Source organism: Ahaetulla prasina, chromosome 17, assembly GCF_028640845.1.
Source record: "Ahaetulla prasina isolate Xishuangbanna chromosome 17, ASM2864084v1, whole genome shotgun sequence".
Taxonomy (NCBI): domain Eukaryota; kingdom Metazoa; phylum Chordata; class Lepidosauria; order Squamata; family Colubridae; genus Ahaetulla; species Ahaetulla prasina.
Window position 1 is genome coordinate 8,567,642 of NC_080555.1, and position 17,335 is coordinate 8,584,976.

Here is a 17,335-nt window from a genome sequence, read left to right on the forward strand (position 1 = left end):
AGGCCCAAGGTTGACTCAGCCTTCCATCCTTTATAAGGTAGGTAAAATGAGGACCCAGATTGTTGGGGGCAATAAAAGTTGACTTTGTATATAATATACAAATGGATGAAGACTATTGCTTAACACAACGTAAGCCGCCCTGAGTCTTCGGAGAAGGGCGGGATATAAATTCAAATAAAATATATAGATATATATATAAATCGAATGAATGAATGAATGGGCGGCAATATAAATCAAATGAATGAATGAACAAATAAATAAATATTGGAAACAAAAAAATGTCATTCCAATTCCTCCCAATTCAGGCTTATGACGTTTTCCCCGATAAAATCTGCTCGAGTAAGCCCCGTGGGCCGTCAGAAGGCACCCTGTCGGACATCCAGCGTGAGTTTAATTCATTTATTTAATTCAATTATTTAATTCATTTATTATTCTGTTGGGGTTTTAATATTTGGCCGTATTTAATAAGTTTTTTAATTGGGGTTTTAGCTTGTATTTATGTATATTTTACGTGGCTGTTAACCGCCCTGAGTCCCTCGGGAGATAGGGCAGTATATAAATATGATTAAATAAATAAATAAATAAATAAATTATCTTGGAAGGCCTTTCCGTGCACATGTATGTTTGCAATACAAGTAGCGGCTCTGCTGAAACCGTTTTCTAAAATGTGGGAAGATCATATGATGGCCGTCGCCAGGGGAGCTTTTCATCAGGTTCGCCTGATACGCCAGTTACGCCCCTTTCTGGATCGGGCTTCCTTATGCACAGTCGCTCATGCCCTTGTTACATCCCGCCTGGACTACTGTAATGCTCTCTACATGGGGCTCCCTTTGAAGGGTACCCGGAGACTCCAACTGGTCCAGAATGCGGCTGCGCGGGTGATAGAGGGAGCACCTTGTGGCTCCTGTGTAACACCCCTCCTGCGTAATCTGCACTGGCTCCCGGTGGTCTTCCGGGTTCACTTCAAGGTACTTGTTATCACCTTTAAAACGCTCCATGGCTTAGGGCCGGGATATTTACGGGACCGCCTACTGCCACCATTAGCCTCTCACCGACCAGTGAGAGGGCCTCCTCCAGATACCGTCAGCCAAGCAATGTCGGCTGGCGACCTCCAGGGGGAGGGCCTTCTCTGTGAGGGCTCCCGCCCTCTGGAACGAGCTCCCTCTGGGGCTTCGTCAACTCCCCGACCTCCGGACCTTCCGCCGCGAGCTGAAGACGTTGCTATTTCGAAGAGCAGGACTAGCTTGAACGTAGTTTTAAATTGGGGGTTTTAAATCAGGAGTTTTAAATTTGTATTTAAAAGTTTTAAGGCATCAACTGAATTTAATTGTCTATTCTTTTTGCTGTTTTATATGTATTATATGTTTTCTGTTGTTTTATTGGCTGTGAACCGCCCTGAGTCCTTCGGGAGATGGGCGGTATACAAATATAATAAATAATAATAATAATATTTAGTCTATGGAAGAGAAGGATTAGGGGTGGGTGACATGATAGCATCTTTCAGTACTAGAAGAGGGAAAAAGAGAATATTGACTTATTCTCCGAAGCATCAGAAACCAAGACAAGAAGCAACAGATGGAAAGTCAGTAAAGAGAGAGGCAAACTAGAATTAAGAAGGGATTTCCTGACAGTGAGAATGATTAACCAGCGGAACTGCTTGCCACCAGAAGTGGTGGGTGATCCACCGCTGGAGGTTTTTAAGGAGATTGGACAGTCATTTATCTAAAACGATGTAGGATCTTCGGCTTGAGCAGAGGGTTGGACTGGAATACCTCCAAGATCCCTTTCCACACGATTGATTGATTGATTGATTGATTGATTGATTTGTTGTCTATGGAGATTCTCAGTCCTCCAGATCATTTTTGTCGCAAAGCTGGTTTTTTTTCTGGACCGTCTGGTTTTTCTTTGAAGATGTTTCGCTTCTCATCCAAGGAGCTTCTTCAGCTCTGACTGCATGTGTGTGGAGGTGGGAATCCAGCCAGAGCTGAAGACGTTTCTTGGATGAGAAGAGAAACAAAAACCGGACGGTCCGGTTGCCTCTTTGAAAAAGGATCTTTGGGACAACCTCCCTTGTTCTCAACTAATCTTGGTCAGATTGGGATCCCAAGTTAGCACAAAATTTCTAACTTCGTGTTGCATTGCTTTCAAATCTGAGGTTTAGGCTTTCAAACGCTGTGAGTAGAATCTCACTTCTGTCTAATCTGGTTGATCTTTGAATTGTTCCTCTTTTCTTTCCAGTTAATCAGGTTAAATTCGGCCCTCCGCTAAGGAAAGAAACCGAGCCGTGGGGCAACCCAGTAAGTGGCACTCGTAAAGTGTGTATTTGTGTCTGTGAGCTTTGTCGATCGAAAGGTCGGCAGTACGGCGGTTCGAATCCCTCGTGGTGCCGCGTAATGGGGTGAGCTCCCGTGACTTGTCCCAGCTTCTGCCAACCTAGCAGTTCGACAGCATGTAAAAAATGCGAGTAGAAAAATAGGGACCACCTTTGGTGGGAAGGGAAGAGCGTTCTGTGCGCCTTTGGCGTTGAGTCATGCCGGCCACATGACCACAGAGACGTCTTCGGACAGCGCTGGCTCTTCAGCTTTGAAACGGAGATGAGCAGCGCCCCCTAGAGTCGGGAACGACTAGCACATATGTGCGAGGGGGAACCTTGACTTTTACCTTAACTTGTTTGGCTCGGTTTAACGTTTGTGTGAATCCAGCCATAGTCAGACTGTAAACTGTGGTTTGCAGCTGAGGGTATCAATCGTTTAACTGGCGAGGAAACAAACTTGGGTTTAGGGTTCTTCACATATAATGTAAGTTGGCTATTTTTCTTTTTTTCTCCTTCCAATTTGCTAGATACGGAATACAGGCAGTCCCCCACTTACAACAGTTCATTTAGTGACCGTTCAAAGTTACAACGTCGCTGAAAAAAGTGACCTAGGACTGCTTTTTCTCACCTGTACCAGCCCCCATGGTCACGCGATCAAAATTCAGACACTTGGCAACTGGCTTCATATTTATGACGGTTGCAGTGTCCCGGGGTCACGTGATCCCCTTTTGTGACCTTCTGACAAGCAACGTCAATGGGGAAGCCAGATTCACTTAACAACCGTGTCACTAACTGAACAACTGCAGTGGTTCACCTAACACGGGTGTCAGCAACCTGCGGCTCCAGAGCCGCATGTGGTTCTTTGGCCCCTCTGCTGTGGCTCCCTGAGAAGGTAAGGGCGATGGCAGGAGATGGAGAAGCGGCCAGGGCAGAGACAGAGAGATACAGAGAGAGGGGGAGTGTTGTGTCTCGCCCAATCTCACCACAGCCGGGGCCTTCTTATCTGCTTCCGAACACGGAGGAATGTCCTAGTATGCCTCCCGGCCCCAGCCCTGGCTCCATGCCCAGGCAAATGGAGCAACTAGACCCCTCCCCCTCCCCCACAGCATGTGAGCCTGAGGAAGGTCAATTACCAACAGCTGCCGACTGGAGTGACCCTCGCTTCAGGAGAATTGATAAGCGGCGTCAACAGAAGGAAGGAAGGGGCAGGCCTGGATAAGTGCTGAGTCATGGAGCCACACCCCATGGCCTATATAAAGGACCTGCTTTCTGGCATTCTCTGAGTCAGGCAAAGTCTAAACATATCTTGCTGAAGTCACTTTCTGGTCTCCTGCCTGCCTTGAGGACTTTGCTAGGACTTTGGCAGAGCTGCAGAGGCACGCCTGATTCGGATTTCCTGACCCGGCCAGCGGAGGAGTGGGACACGACAGGAGAGAGAGACAGAGACAGAGAGATACAGAGAGAGGGGGAGTGTTGTGTCTCGCCCAATCTCACCACAGCCGGGGCCTTCTTATCTGCTTCCGAACACGGAGGAATGTCCTAGTATGCCTCCCGGCCCCAGCCCTGGCTCCATGCCCAGGCAAATGGAGCAACTAGACCCCTCCCCCTCCCCCACAGCATGTGAGCCTGAGGAAGGTCAATTACCAACAGCTGCCGACTGGAGTGACCCTCGCTTCAGGAGAATTGATAAGCGGCGTCAACAGAAGGAAGGAAGGGGCAGGCCTGGATAAGTGCTGAGTCATGGAGCCACACCCCATGGCCTATATAAAGGACCTGCTTTCTGGCATTCTCTGAGTCAGGCAAAGTCTAAACATATCTTGCTGAAGTCACTTTCTGGTCTCCTGCCTGCCTTGAGGACTTTGCTAGGACTTTGGCAGAGCTGCAGAGGCACGCCTGATTCGGATTTCCCTGACCCGGCCGTCAGCGGAGGAGTGGGACACGACAGGGAGAGAGACAGACATAGAGAGATACAGAGGGGGGGAGGGAGGGGAGGAGACAGACATAGAGAGATACAGAGGGGGGGAGGGAGGGGAGGGAGAGAGATGTCAAAAGGGTTTTGTGGTTCCTGGTGTTTTTTAACAACTGGTTCTCTGCCCTAACGCTGGGTAGGCGTGGCTGGGGCTGTGTGTCATGTGATTGGTGGAAGTGAGTGATGTCAAGTTGGCCACGCCCACCCAGGTTTTGTGGCTCCCGGTATTTTCCTTTTCTGTGGGAAACGGGTCCAAATGGCTCTTTGAGTGTTTAAGGTTGCTGACCCCTGCAAGAAAGGCTGGCCAAACTCACTTAACCTCTGGTTCTCTTTAACAACGGAAATTTTGCGGTTGTAAATTGAGGACCTACTCAATTCTGACTTGGGGGTCAGAATTGGGAAGTGAAGCTCCAGTTGTGAGAGTGAATAATAAAACTAGATTGCTTTCATTCTGGCCCGTTTAATATGACCGTTTTTGTCTCTTTCGCAGACAGAAGAAGAGGAAGAGAATTGGATGGTGCTTGGAGACGGAGAGTAAGGAATTTAGGGGGGCAAAGTTGTGGTCAAGGTGGGAGTGGTGCGGTGGCCTAGAGGTGGAGCTCTCGCCTCACAATCAGGAGGCTGTGAGTTCGATCCTAGGTGGAGGCAGATATTTCTCTCTGAGCTCAATGAAAATATATCTGTTGAACAAAATGCCATATTGGCAACAAGAAGGGCATCCGGCCAGTAAACACTCTGCTAGTGCCATTCAGTTGCCCAGACTCCACCCTGCAAGGGATTGCATGGTCGTTAAAAGAAGATGAAAGATGTGGTCGGAGGGGCTTTTCCTCCCCTCCCCTGTCCTGCAGGAAGAAAGAAAGAGAAAGAAAGAAAGAAAAAAAGAAAGAAAGAAAGAAAGAAAGAAAGAAAGAAAGAGTCAGTCCTGGAAGCCATGTTTTATTTTGGATCTTCAAGGCTGCCACATTTAGTGCTGTGGGAAACTGGGAGGGGGGATAAGATAGAGTGGTGGAGATACGTAGCCATAACAACATTCTTTTCCCTGAGAGTCAAGGACATCTTGCCCTGCACCTGGAGTGGTTTGACTGGGAGGCATCTCCAGTTGGGACGGTGCAGTGATTGGTCCGTGTGATGGACATGTGGCTGCAGGGGGAAGGGACTTGGACTTTCTTTTGGGTGGGGAAAACCTGGAAGCTTTCAGAGTCGGGTTTTCCCAGATGTGCCAATAGGACATCTCTAATAAAATGGAACTTTGAGGAACTTCTAGCCTTCTTTCGTGTGTTTGGGGGTGTTACTTGGACCCCTGACACTGCGGTTGGTGTGATATGCAGACGGAGCAACTGATGGGTAACCTTGTGCCATGTTTTCACCTTGCCTAGGAGCTTGCTTCAGTCCGTCGAAGAGGCCCTGGAAGAGAGGTAAGAGAAGATGGAGATTAACCTAGAAACTAGCAGAGAACTAGCAGAGTTTTCCCCGAGACAGGCCAACATTAAACCTGGTTTTCTATCCCCAATAAACGGTGGTCTTGCCCAGTTCAGCATAATTTAGACAGTAGCCTCAATATGGCTCCCACCGGTAGTGGGTTTCAAATCCCGGTGCTATCGGTAGCATGCGCCGAGCATTTTTGATGATGTCTGGGCGGGTGGGCGGAGCCGGTAGAAACTCACCCCTGGCTCCCACCCAAACCAGGTAATTCTGGACTTACGACCACAATCGGGAACAGCATTTCTCTTGCTAATCAAGGCACCCAAAGTGTGTGCGCACAGGTGTGAATCCGTGGGCAGGCACCCAAACCCCCAAAAGGCAATGCATGCATGGTTCCCCACATGCACCACCCCCTCTGCACATGCGTGTGAGGCCCCTGCATGCACACCTTGCCCTGTGCATGCGCGCATGGCCCCCTGCACATGCCCCATCCCGAGAACATGTGCAGCAGAAACCCAAAGACTCCTGGCCAGCAGGAAGGCACGCCATCACGGCCCTATACCCTTCCAGACAAGTGCCTGTCCAGTCTCTTCTTAAAAGCCTCCATTGTTGGAGCACCCACAAGTTCTGGTGGCAAGCCGTTCCACTGGCTAATTGGAAAACTCACTTAACATATTTCTCACTTAACAATTTGGACTCATATTTCATAATGTGTTGTACTGTATTTTAAATAGAATATTCTTGAAAGATTTTACGTAAGAAAGACCTGGGGGAAAAATTATATGGTTATATAAGCTATAAGGGAGATATTCTTTGAATTGGATTGGATTTTTATGCTTTAGCTGGTTTTAAATACTTTGGGATTAATTTGTTCTATTGATTTATATATTTTATTACTGTTAATTGTTAATTTTTTTTTTCTGAAGGATTTTGGTTATGTTAGGAGGAAGTCAGAGCTAGAGAGGGAAAATTGGTAGAATAGTTTTGGGGGAAAATTTTCTTAGCATACGTTTGTTTTATTTTTAACTATACCTTGTGCTTCTTCCGGGAAGTCAGTGGGGAGGGGGGAGGGATCAGTGAAGGGAGGGGGGTTGGGGGGAAAGGGGAAAAAAAATTTTTTTGTAAAACTTTTTGAATTAAAAAAAAACAAAAACAATTTGGACTCAGTTGTGGGCGTAAGTCGAGAACTCCCTGTATTTTCCTTGGTAAAATCATGTCGCAGGAGTCTCTTTTCCTGCATATGCAAATGGCATAGGTCAGGGGTCTGCAAACTTGGCTCTTTTAAGACTTGTGGACTTCAGCTCCCAGAGTTCCTCAGCCAGCTGTGCTGTGCTGTGCTGTGCTGGCTGAGGAACTCTGGGAGTTGAAGTCCGCAAGTCTTCAAAGAGCCAAGTTTGCAGACCCCTGGGATAGGTTGACAACTTTGGATTTCCCCTGCCATTTTTTTATTCTGTTTCTATATTTTTTTTTAATTACTATTTCTTCCTTAGGAGTCTAACCATCCGCCCAGCACGTCCTACGGAGCAGGTATGCTTCCGGGTTATCCAAACTGCACCCATTTCTTAAAACGGCCACTTCCTTTGGATTCTGCAAACTATTGTGAGAATTCTATAATTCCAGAATATTAGTTCCGCAAACTATAGTGAGGGACTTAATACCACTCTGTGTAAAGCCTTAGTAAGGCCACATCTAGAATCCAGCATCCAGTTTTGGTCACCACGCTATAAAAAAAAGATGTGGAGACTCTAGAAAGAGTGCAGAGAAGAGCAACCAGAATGATTAGGAGGCTGAAACATACGATGAACGGTTGCAGGAACTGGGCCTGGGTAGTCTAGTGAAGAGAAGGACCAGGGGAGACATGAGAGACATCTTCTAATATTTGAGGGGCTGCCCCAGAGAGGAGGAAGGGGGTCAAACTATTTTCCAAAGCCCCCGAAGGCCAGACAAGGAACAATGGATGGAAACTGATCAAGGAGAGATTCAACCTAGAAATAAGGAGAAATTTTCTGACAGTGAGAACGATCAACTGATGGGACAGAAGTTGCCTTCGGACTTTGTGGGAGCTTCATCCCTGGAAGCTTTCAAGAAGAGACTGGACTGACATCTGTCAGAAATGCTGTAGGGTCTTCTGCTTGGGTGGGGGGTTGGACTAGATGACCTACAAGGTCCCTTCCAACTCTGTTAATCTGTTATCTATCTGTATCTATTCCCCCCTGCAGACCGAGGAAGAGCAGCAGACGGGCGGACTCGGGGAAGATGTTTCCAGCACTATCAAAAGGGGGCCCTTTTGGGATTTTCTTAACCTGGAGCTCGCCTATAAGGCTCCCTGGGAGCAGGACGGGGAGCGCTCGGATCCGGAGGCGTCCAGGGACCAGACCGCCCCAGGTAAAGAGGTATCTTTCACTTTGTATTCCGAGACCAAGTAACCATCAAAGAATAGAATAATAATAATAATAATAACAGAATTGGAAGGGACCTTGAAGGTCATCTACTTACGGGACCGCCTGCTGTTACTCCATGCCTCCCACCGACCCGTACGCTCACACAGAGAGGGACTTCTCAGGGTGCCGTCCGCCAAAGAATGTCGGCTGGCGGCCCCCAGGGGAAGATCCTTCTCTGTGGGGGCTCCTACTCTCTGGAACGAGCTTCCCCCTGGTTTACGCCAAATACCTGACCTTCGGACCTTTCGCCGCGAATTGAAAACACATCTGTTCATTCGCGCGGGGCTGGCTTAAGGCTTTTCTTTTAAATTGTCTAGATTTTTAAATTTCAAATTCTATATGTTTTAAATTGGGGTTTTTAGATTTTTAGATATTTTAATTTTCGGCCAACTATATAATAAGTTTCTTAATTCATTTTTAATTGTACATGGTTTATGGTTTATCTTGGCTGTACACCGCCCTGAGTCCTTCGGGAGAAGGGCGGTCTAGAAATCTAATAAATAATAATAATAATAGTCCAACCCCACTCCCCCACCCCACCCCCCGAGCGTGAGACCCTAATACCAACTTTTCATTATCATCATCCAGATGAGCCAGGCCTTTTATTCCACGCCCCTAATAAATAATTCCGCATTTATTTCGTCTACAGGTAGTCCTCGACTTAACAACAGCTCAGTGACAGTTCAATGTTAAACCAGCCCCCGAAAAAAAAGGGACTTATGACCCACTTTCACATTTATATTTAATGCACATTTAATTCTCACGGTCGTGCGATCAAAATTCAGATGCCGGCTCATATTTATGACGGTTGCAGTGTCCCTAGGGTGACGTGATCCCTTTTAGTGACCTTCTGACAAGCAAAGTCAACGGGGGGGGGGGAGCCAGATTCGCTTAGGATTCACTGAATATCTGTGGCGAGAAAGGTGATCGAATAGATCAAAACCCACTCAACGAATGTCTCCCTTAGCAGCATAAATGTTGGGCTCTATTGTGGTCGTAACTCGAGGAAAACCTGTATTTATGACTCGTTCAGGGGTCTCCAAACTGGGCAATTTTAAGATTCGTGGACTTTTTTTTATTTATTTACATTTATATCCCGCCCTTCTCCGAAGACTCAGGACGGCTTACAGTGTATAAGGCAATAGTCTCATTCTATTTGTATATTTACAAAGTCAACTTATTGCCCCCCCAACAATCTGGGTCCTCATTTTACCTACCTTATAAAGGATGGAAGGCTGAGTCAACCTCGGGCCGGGCTTGAACCTGCAGTAATTGCAGGCTGCTGTGTTCTAATAACAGGCTTCTAACAGCCTGAGCTTTCCTGGCCAGGGAATTCTGGGCGTTGAAGCCCGCAAGTCTTAAATTTGCCAAGTTTGGAGACCCCCCTGATCTGGTGTATCGAACTGAAGGATTAGGGGGTGACATTCAGGGGTGAGCTTCAAAAATTTTAGCAAGGGGTCCTCTGCCTGGTTGCTGGGTGGCCATGGTGGGCGTGGCCTAGTCAGCCTCCTGCACCATGGTGGGGGGGTGTTTTTGCTCTTCGCAGGCTCCGGAGGCTTTCCTCGAGCCTCCAGGAGGGCGAAAACGGCCTCCCCAGGCTCCAGAGGCCCCAAACGTCCAGTAGGTCCGTTTTTCACCCTCCCCATGCCCCCTGCACTTACCTGCATCCAAAACGGGCTGTGTGGGGACTCCTGGGAGGGGCAGGGTGGGGTGGACGGGGCCAGCCAGGAGTGGGATTTGGGGGTTCTCTGAACTGCACAGAATCTTAGCTAGAGGTTCTCCCGAATGCCCAGCAGCTCACCCCTGGTGACATGGTAGGGGGGTCTTTCCATATTTGAGGGGCTGTCATGAGAAGAGGAGGTTGACTTATTCTTCAAAGCACCAGAGGGCAGGACCAGAAATAATGGGTGGAAGCAGGGGTGAAATTCAGCAGGTTCTGACAGGTTCTGGAGAACCAGTAGCGGAAATTTTGAGTAGTTCGGAGAACTGGCAAATACCACATCTGGCTGGCCCCAGAGTGGGGAGGGAATGGAGATTTTGCAGTATCTTTTCTCCAGGAGTGGGGAGGGAATGGGGATTTTGCAGTATCCTTTCCCTGGAGTGGGGAGGGAATGGGGATTTTGCAGTATCCTTCCCCTGGAGTGGGGAGGGAATGGGGATTTTGCAGTATCCTTCCCCCAGGAATGGGGAGGGAATGGGGATTTTGCAGTATCCTTCCCCCAGGAGTGGGGAGGGAATGGGGATTTTGCAGTATCCTTCCCCTGGAGTGGGGAGGGAATGGGGATTTTGCAGTATCCTTTCCCCAGGAGTGGGGAGGGAATGGGGATTTTGCAGTATCCTTCCCCTGGAGTGGGGAGGGAATGGGGATTTTGAAGTATCCTTTCCCGAGGAGTGGGGAGGGAATGGGGATTTTGCAGTATCCTTTCCCCAGGAGTGGGGAGGGAATGGGGATTTTGCAGTATCCTTCCCCTGGAGTGGGGAGGGAATGGGGATTTTGCAGTATCCTTCCCCTGGAGTGGGGAGGGAATGGGGATTTTGCAGTATCCTTTCCCCAGGAGTGGGGAGGGAATGGGGATTTTGCAGTATCCTTTCCCCAGGAGTGGGGAGGGAATGGAGATTTTGCAGTATCCTTCCCCTGGAGTGGGGAGGCAATGGGGATTTTGCAGTATCCTTTCCCGAGGAGTGAGGAGGGAATGGGGATTTTGCAGTATCCTTCCCATGGAGTTGGGAGGGAATAGGGATTTTACAGTATCCTTCCCCTGCCATGGCCACCAAGCCATGACCACAGAACCGGTAGGGAAAAATTTTGAATTTCACCCCTGGGTGGAAGTTTATTGAAGAGAGATCCAAACTGCCTTTCCGCAAGTGATTTTGTGATTCCTCTTTCGACAAAAGGCACAACGGCCTTCGGTGGGACGCCAGACGCTCCTGCGGTGGATTCTCCCAAATCGGCAGACAGCCTTCTCTCCACTGAGTGGGCCACCATGAAAAAGAAGGAGGAAGCCACCGTAAGCATGCTAAATCAGGATTGTTCCAACTGGGTTTGGCAGCTGGAGGAATTGGGTGTGGCTAGTTGAGTGTGAAAAGAAGGACCAGGGATTGTCAAGGATAGAAGTCTTCTCAGGATCCTGAAGATGGAACTCAAATACTTTGGCCACCCAACGAGGAGGAAGGACTCCCTGGAGAAGAGAAGACTTTTAGGGGGCGGGAAAGTGTGTCTTATACTCCGAAAAATACGATAATTCTGCGATTGAACAAGGAATAGTTAGAGACGGTGCCTTGTTTCTTTTATTAAAAAAGGAAAATATTGGGAAGTTTTTAATAACGTTCCTTTAATGCTCCCCTCTCTCTCCATTACCTATCCAGAGGTTGCTCTGCCGTGGATTGCCCCCTACACCCAAAGTTCATGTAAGTTGTATTTCCTTCTTCTCTACCCAGTATATCTATATCTATCTATCTATCTATCTATCTATCTATCTATCTATCTATCTATCTATATGTAGGTCTTTGGTTATTCGGGTTTTCTCCCGCGTAAAATTGGAAGTGTCTTGGCGCCGTTTCGACGAAGTCTCATTTGTCATCTTCAGGCTGGTGTTTACGCTTCGTGCTTCTAGGAGCTCCTAGAAGCACGGGCGAAACACCAGCCTGAAGATGACAAATGAGACTTTCGTCAGCCAAGACACTCAATTCTGAGAACTACCAACAACCAAAGACCTACATACAAACAGCCGCGAAAACCTCAGAAAACAAATATATATATTTGAATAACCAAATAACCAAAGACCTACACACACACACACGTGTGTGTGTGTGTGTGTGTGTGTGTGTGTGTATATATATATATATATATATATATATATATATATATATATATATATATATATATATATATATATATATATATATATATATATATATATATATATATATATTCTGAGGTTTTCATGGTGTTTGTATGTAAGTCTTTGGTTATTCGGGTTTTCTCCCGTGTAAAATTGGAAGGCTTCAGCTTCAGACCCATACTCATGAGGTCCACACAGGATGTCACCACCACACATCCACCCAGAAAGCAGACTCAAACCCACACTGATGATGAAGCACGACCAAGGACCAGAAGCCAGACCGCAGCTGCAACATTAGCCGTTTCAAACCCCTCCAATCCATACATGCAGCAGACTGACACTCACTATGAAGATGTAGCACGACCACGAAACCAAACAACAGCAATGCAGCTCACCAGCTCAAATCCCCCTGCAACTCAGGCTAATCTGAGCACAACCAAGCCCCCACCCAAACAGGACACACCCCCATCCAGTCAGAGCACAAAAAAAACCCCATCCAATCAGAGCACAGCCAAGCTCCCACCCAATCAGTTCAAACCCCCACTAGCAGTTAAAAGGAAGAAACAGCTGCGATCACACATTGCTCCCAGAAGCATGAAGCTGAAGCCTGAAGATGACGAATGAGACTGAATGTTTTAATGCAAGTCCCAAAGGTGCTTTTTTCAAAAGGCAACTGGACTTTCTGGTTTTTCTTTGAAGACGTTTCGCTTCTCATCCCAGAAGCTTCTTCAGCTCTGACTTGGATGGTGGAGAATGGAAGGATTGATACTCCTTGCAGGCAGCTGGTCCTTTGCATCCTTTTTAGAGAGTCGCTGAGGCCGCCTGGAGGTTTATCTGTGCTGTCGGGTTCAACACAACATAGGTGCACATTTCAAACCCAAGAATACACTAAGGCAGATGTGGGCTGGCTCAGGAATTCTGGGAGTTGAAGTCCACAAGTCATAAAAAGGGCCACAGCTCCCCAGCTCTGGACTAAAAAAAAAACTTGAGCTGAAGTTTAAAACTGAGATAAAAAGCACTGTAAAACAGTTGACAATGGAGGAGTAAATCCTTTTTCATCCTTTTTCATCCTCCCCAGGCCCCGGAGGCTTTCCTCGAAGCCTTTGGGAGGGCAAAAATGGCCGCCTCTAGGCCCGTTTCCGGATGTCCAGTACTTCCGGTAGGCTCATTTTTTGCCCTCCCCAGGCTCCAGAGGCTTTCCTGGAGCCTTCAGGAGGGTGAAAACGGCCTCCCCCAGGCTCCAGAGGCCCTCTGGAGCAGGGATCTTCAACCTTGGTCCCTGAGGAACTCTGGGAGTTGAAGTCCACAAGTCTTAAAGGGACCAAGGTTGGAGAGCCCTGCTCTGGAGGCTAGAAATGGGCCCGTTTCCAGACTTCCGGTACTTCCAATAAGCCCGTTTTTCACCCTCTCCAGGCTCCAGAGGCTTTTCTGGAACCGCCAGGAGAGCGAAAACGGCATTCCCAGGGCATTGGAGGCCCTCCGGATGCCAGAAACAGGCCCTTTTCCGGACTTCCAGGAAGCCCATTTTCCGCCTTCCCAGAGTCTCCGTGTGGGTGCTGCACTTACATGGCATCCAAAATGGGCCACGTGGAGACTCCTGGGAGGGGTGGGGCCAGCCAGTCCTTGGAACAACTGATTCAGCGAACCAGATTAAAATTGACATCCGGTTTGCCCGAACCGGCTGAATCCCACCCCCTGAACACACCCCAATATCCCATTTCCTTCTTTCTCAGATGGGAGCTTGTTTTTCCAAAGTTTTCAATGGCTGCCCGCTGAAGATCAACTCAGCTACAACGTGGATCCATCCGGAAACACGAGGTAAGGATTTATTTCTTGTTGATTTCTGCAATTTGCATTCCATCAGAAGATAGTGTATATAACAGTGTTTCTCAACCTTGGTAAATTAAGAGCTGTGGACGTCAACTCCCAGAATTCCCCAGCCAGAATATTTTAAAATGGGTGGACTTCAACTCCCAGAATTCCCCAGCCAGAATATTTTAAAACGGGTGGACTTCGATTCCCAGAATTCCCCACCCAGCATTCTTTATGAGGTATGTACTTCAATTCCCAGAAATCCCTTCCCAGCTTGCTGGCTAGGGAATTCTCGGAGTTGTGGTCCACACATCTTAAAAGTTGCCATGGTTGAGAAACACCGGTTCAATTTTTCCTCTTCACACCAGCCCTGCAGGGTAGGTTGGGCCAGGTAGGAATTTATGGTCAAGAGAAAACTAGAACGTGGGTCTCTCCATTCCTAAACCACAGTATTCTCCTTCAACGTTGCCAATCATGCTTTATGAACTTCCTTTTCTGGTTTGCAGATTTGTATCTGGTTGTGGGAGCAGAGGAAGGTATATACACCTTGAATCTTCATGAGCTCCATGAAGACACAATGGAGAAGGTGAGTTTTCTTCAGAGAAACATGAAGAAAAAACCAGGGGAGCGGCCCTTTGCTTGTTTGACCGCTACAAGCCATGATTAAGCCACCCTGTAGCAGACCAGTAACTCTGCTCTCTGCTTAAACTGCAATGAATGGACTTGGATTCCCAGCTCTCTTTAATTTAGTTGCTTGAAATATTTTTAAATTATTTAGTTATTTATATCCCACCTTTATTATTTTTATCGGCCACTCAAGGTGGTGAGCATACCTAATACTCCTTTCTCCTCCTGTTTTCCCCACAACGACAACCCTGTGAAGTGGGTTGGGCAGAGAGAGAGAGAAAGAGAGGGGCCAACCCAAAGTCATCACAACTGGCTTTCATGCCTAAGGTGGAACTAGAATTCACCATCACCTGGTGATTGGTCCATAGTCACCCAGTCATCTTCAGTGCCTAATGCAAGACTAGAACTCACCTTCTCCTGGTGACTGGTCCATAGTCGCCCAGCCATCTTTAGTGCTTAAGACAGAACTAGAACTCACAGTCTCCTGGTGATTGGTCTAAAGTCACCCAATAAGCTTTCATGTCTAAGGAGGAACTAGAATTCACCATCTTCTGGTGATTGGTCCAAAGTCAGCCAGCCAACTTTCCTGCCTGAGACAGAACTAGAACTCATCATTGCCTAGTTTGTAGCCTGGTGCCTTAACTATTAGACCAATCTGGTTGTCACGTTCAATGCCTTCTGTTGTGACCCAGGCCCCAGTAGGTAGTAGGAAACTCAGTCAGTGTAAAACAAACTTTATTTGAACAGCTGAGAATTATTTCAATCCCGGCGTAGTTCAAATAAATTAAAGCAAATTCCTCCCAACACAAATTCCTCAGTCCTATCGCAAACCTTGGTCCAATTAGGCAAACTGCCAAAGGCCTTTCTTGGCAAACGTTCAGAAGACATCGATACAAAAATAAATGCAACAAGACGAAGCTATCAATGTTGTTTTCTGGCAAAGCCCAAGAGCCATTGCTGGTCTTTTAAGCCTTATGGGAGGGGCCAATCATCTCTTGGCCCTACTCCCGAGTCATCCTGTTTGCTTGAGCTGCTTTTGGCTTTGGGCAGCTCTTCTCATGTGCGCATTAGGAACGGGCTCCTCCTGTTCCTCTGCCTCACCATTGTCGGCCTCTGGAGTCCGCATCTCACTCCATCTCTGCCTCTGACGCAGAGCCCTCATCCGGGCCTCCCCCAGGGTCCAGGACTGGCCCATGTTCTTCCACAGCCGCATCGCTGTACTACTCTGTTGCGGACCACAACACCTTCAGGCAGGGCCCTCACTGTACATTTCCCTAGTCGGAGTTTACCAAGATTGATGGACCCTGTCTCTCTTCCTCTGTTTCTCTCCATTTCTTCTCTTCTCGTTTCTCTCATCAGCTCCTTCCCCACCGATGCTCTTGGCTCTACTGTATTAACAACACCCTCCTGGCTTTGGCAGGTGAGAATCCAGGGGCACACCTGGGCCTGGGAAAATAACTTCTTTTTCCTGTTTGGGACAACTTTCCATCCCTGGATGATCTGCTTCGGGATGGACAGAAGGTTTGGCGGCAGCAAACTTCCTCTCTTGGGCCGCCAGGACGTTGCAATGACGTGATGGGGGACATTGGAGCCAGCTAAATTCGGGGGTGGGGGGTGCAGGGGAAGATCCTTTTTTTAAAGGTTTGCAAAGGAAGTTCAGTCCTGCTGCATCCCTCTCGTGCAAAGGAGTTCGGGAGTTTTCTAGAATGGGCCAAGAAAATTGGTTAGACTAATCTTGCTGGAAAACCATGCTGGAAAACCTTTGCGAAGGGAGATTTACAGCTTATTCCCAGAGCATTTGTCATTCCCAAAAATCAGGCACAGTTCTTAAACCGTTTGACCTTATGACAGCTAGTCCTCGACTTACAACAGTTCGTTTAGTGACCGTTCAAAGTTACAACAGCAATGGAAAAAGTGACTTACGGCCTTTTTTCCACACTTATGACCGTCGTAGCATCCCCACGGCCACGTGATCAAAATCCGAACACTTAGTGACCGACTCATATTTATGACGGTTGCAGTATCCCGTGGTCACGCGATCCCTTTTTTGCGACCTTCTGAGAAGCAAAGTCCACGGGAAAGCCAGATAAATTTAACAAATGTGTTACCAGCTCAAAACCGCTGCAGTGATTCCCTTAACGACCGTGGCAAGAAAGGTCGCAAAACGGGGCTGTTAACAAATGTCTCGCTTAGCAACAGAAATGTTGGGCTCGACTGTCGTCGTAAGTTGAGGACTACCAGTGGTGAGATTCAGCCGGTTCAGACCAGTTCGGGCAAACCGGTAGTTGCAACCGTGTGCAATCCCGTCCTATATCGCTGTGTTGCTTGACGCATCGAGTACGTGTGGATGACGCACGCGAGCGAATTCCCGTCTTTTGTGATACCGCATGCATTTGCTCGTGCGCTCACATTTCCGGTGCTGGGCGAACCGGTTGTTACGGTGTGTGACACCCACCTATGAGGACGACGTGTCATTTTCTGGAGTTTGAGGCGAAGCCAAATGTGGAAAGGAAGGAACTGAGCTTAGGAGGTTGATTCCGCCGACATCTGGCTGGGTTGAATAGGGCTAAAAAGGACAAGGAGTCCTTTCCTCCCTCCTAGACTCATTCCTTCTTCTTCTTCTTCTTTTGGCGTTTCAGGAAAGTCCCCCCAGATCTCTTCGCACAACCTCTTGGGTCTCTTCGAACAACGTCGCCAGCTTCAAAAACGGCCGGTTCCTCTTTCCATTGCCACCAACCGACTGACAGAGAGAATCATCCCCAGGTGGGGAGAGGTGAGGGCAGGGGTGGGCTTCAGATCCTTTAGCAACGGGTTCGCTGCCCCGTTGCTGGGTGGGCGTGGCCACAGTGGGCGTGGCCTAGTCAGCCGCCTGCACCGTGGCGGGGTGCGTGTGTGTGTGTTTTAACTT

At 48.0% G+C, this 17,335-nt stretch overlaps 1 protein-coding gene across 2 annotated transcripts in view; it reads left to right on the plus strand.

Annotated features, from left to right (window-relative positions):
* Positions 1-17,335, plus strand: part of MAP4K2 (mitogen-activated protein kinase kinase kinase kinase 2) — a 65,622-nt gene that overhangs the window by 35,983 nt on the left and 12,304 nt on the right. For both annotated transcript variants that reach the window (XM_058160177.1, XM_058160178.1), the window contains 12 exons: positions 306-384; positions 2,239-2,297; positions 4,774-4,817; positions 5,660-5,698; positions 7,196-7,232; positions 7,925-8,090; positions 11,042-11,154; positions 11,513-11,554; positions 13,722-13,806; positions 14,307-14,386; positions 15,787-15,847; positions 17,067-17,190. In XM_058160177.1, the coding sequence (XP_058016160.1) occupies positions 306-384; positions 2,239-2,297; positions 4,774-4,817; positions 5,660-5,698; positions 7,196-7,232; positions 7,925-8,090; positions 11,042-11,154; positions 11,513-11,554; positions 13,722-13,806; positions 14,307-14,386; positions 15,787-15,847; positions 17,067-17,190 (929 nt within the window). The remainder of the gene's footprint in view (positions 1-305; positions 385-2,238; positions 2,298-4,773; positions 4,818-5,659; positions 5,699-7,195; positions 7,233-7,924; positions 8,091-11,041; positions 11,155-11,512; positions 11,555-13,721; positions 13,807-14,306; positions 14,387-15,786; positions 15,848-17,066; positions 17,191-17,335) is intronic.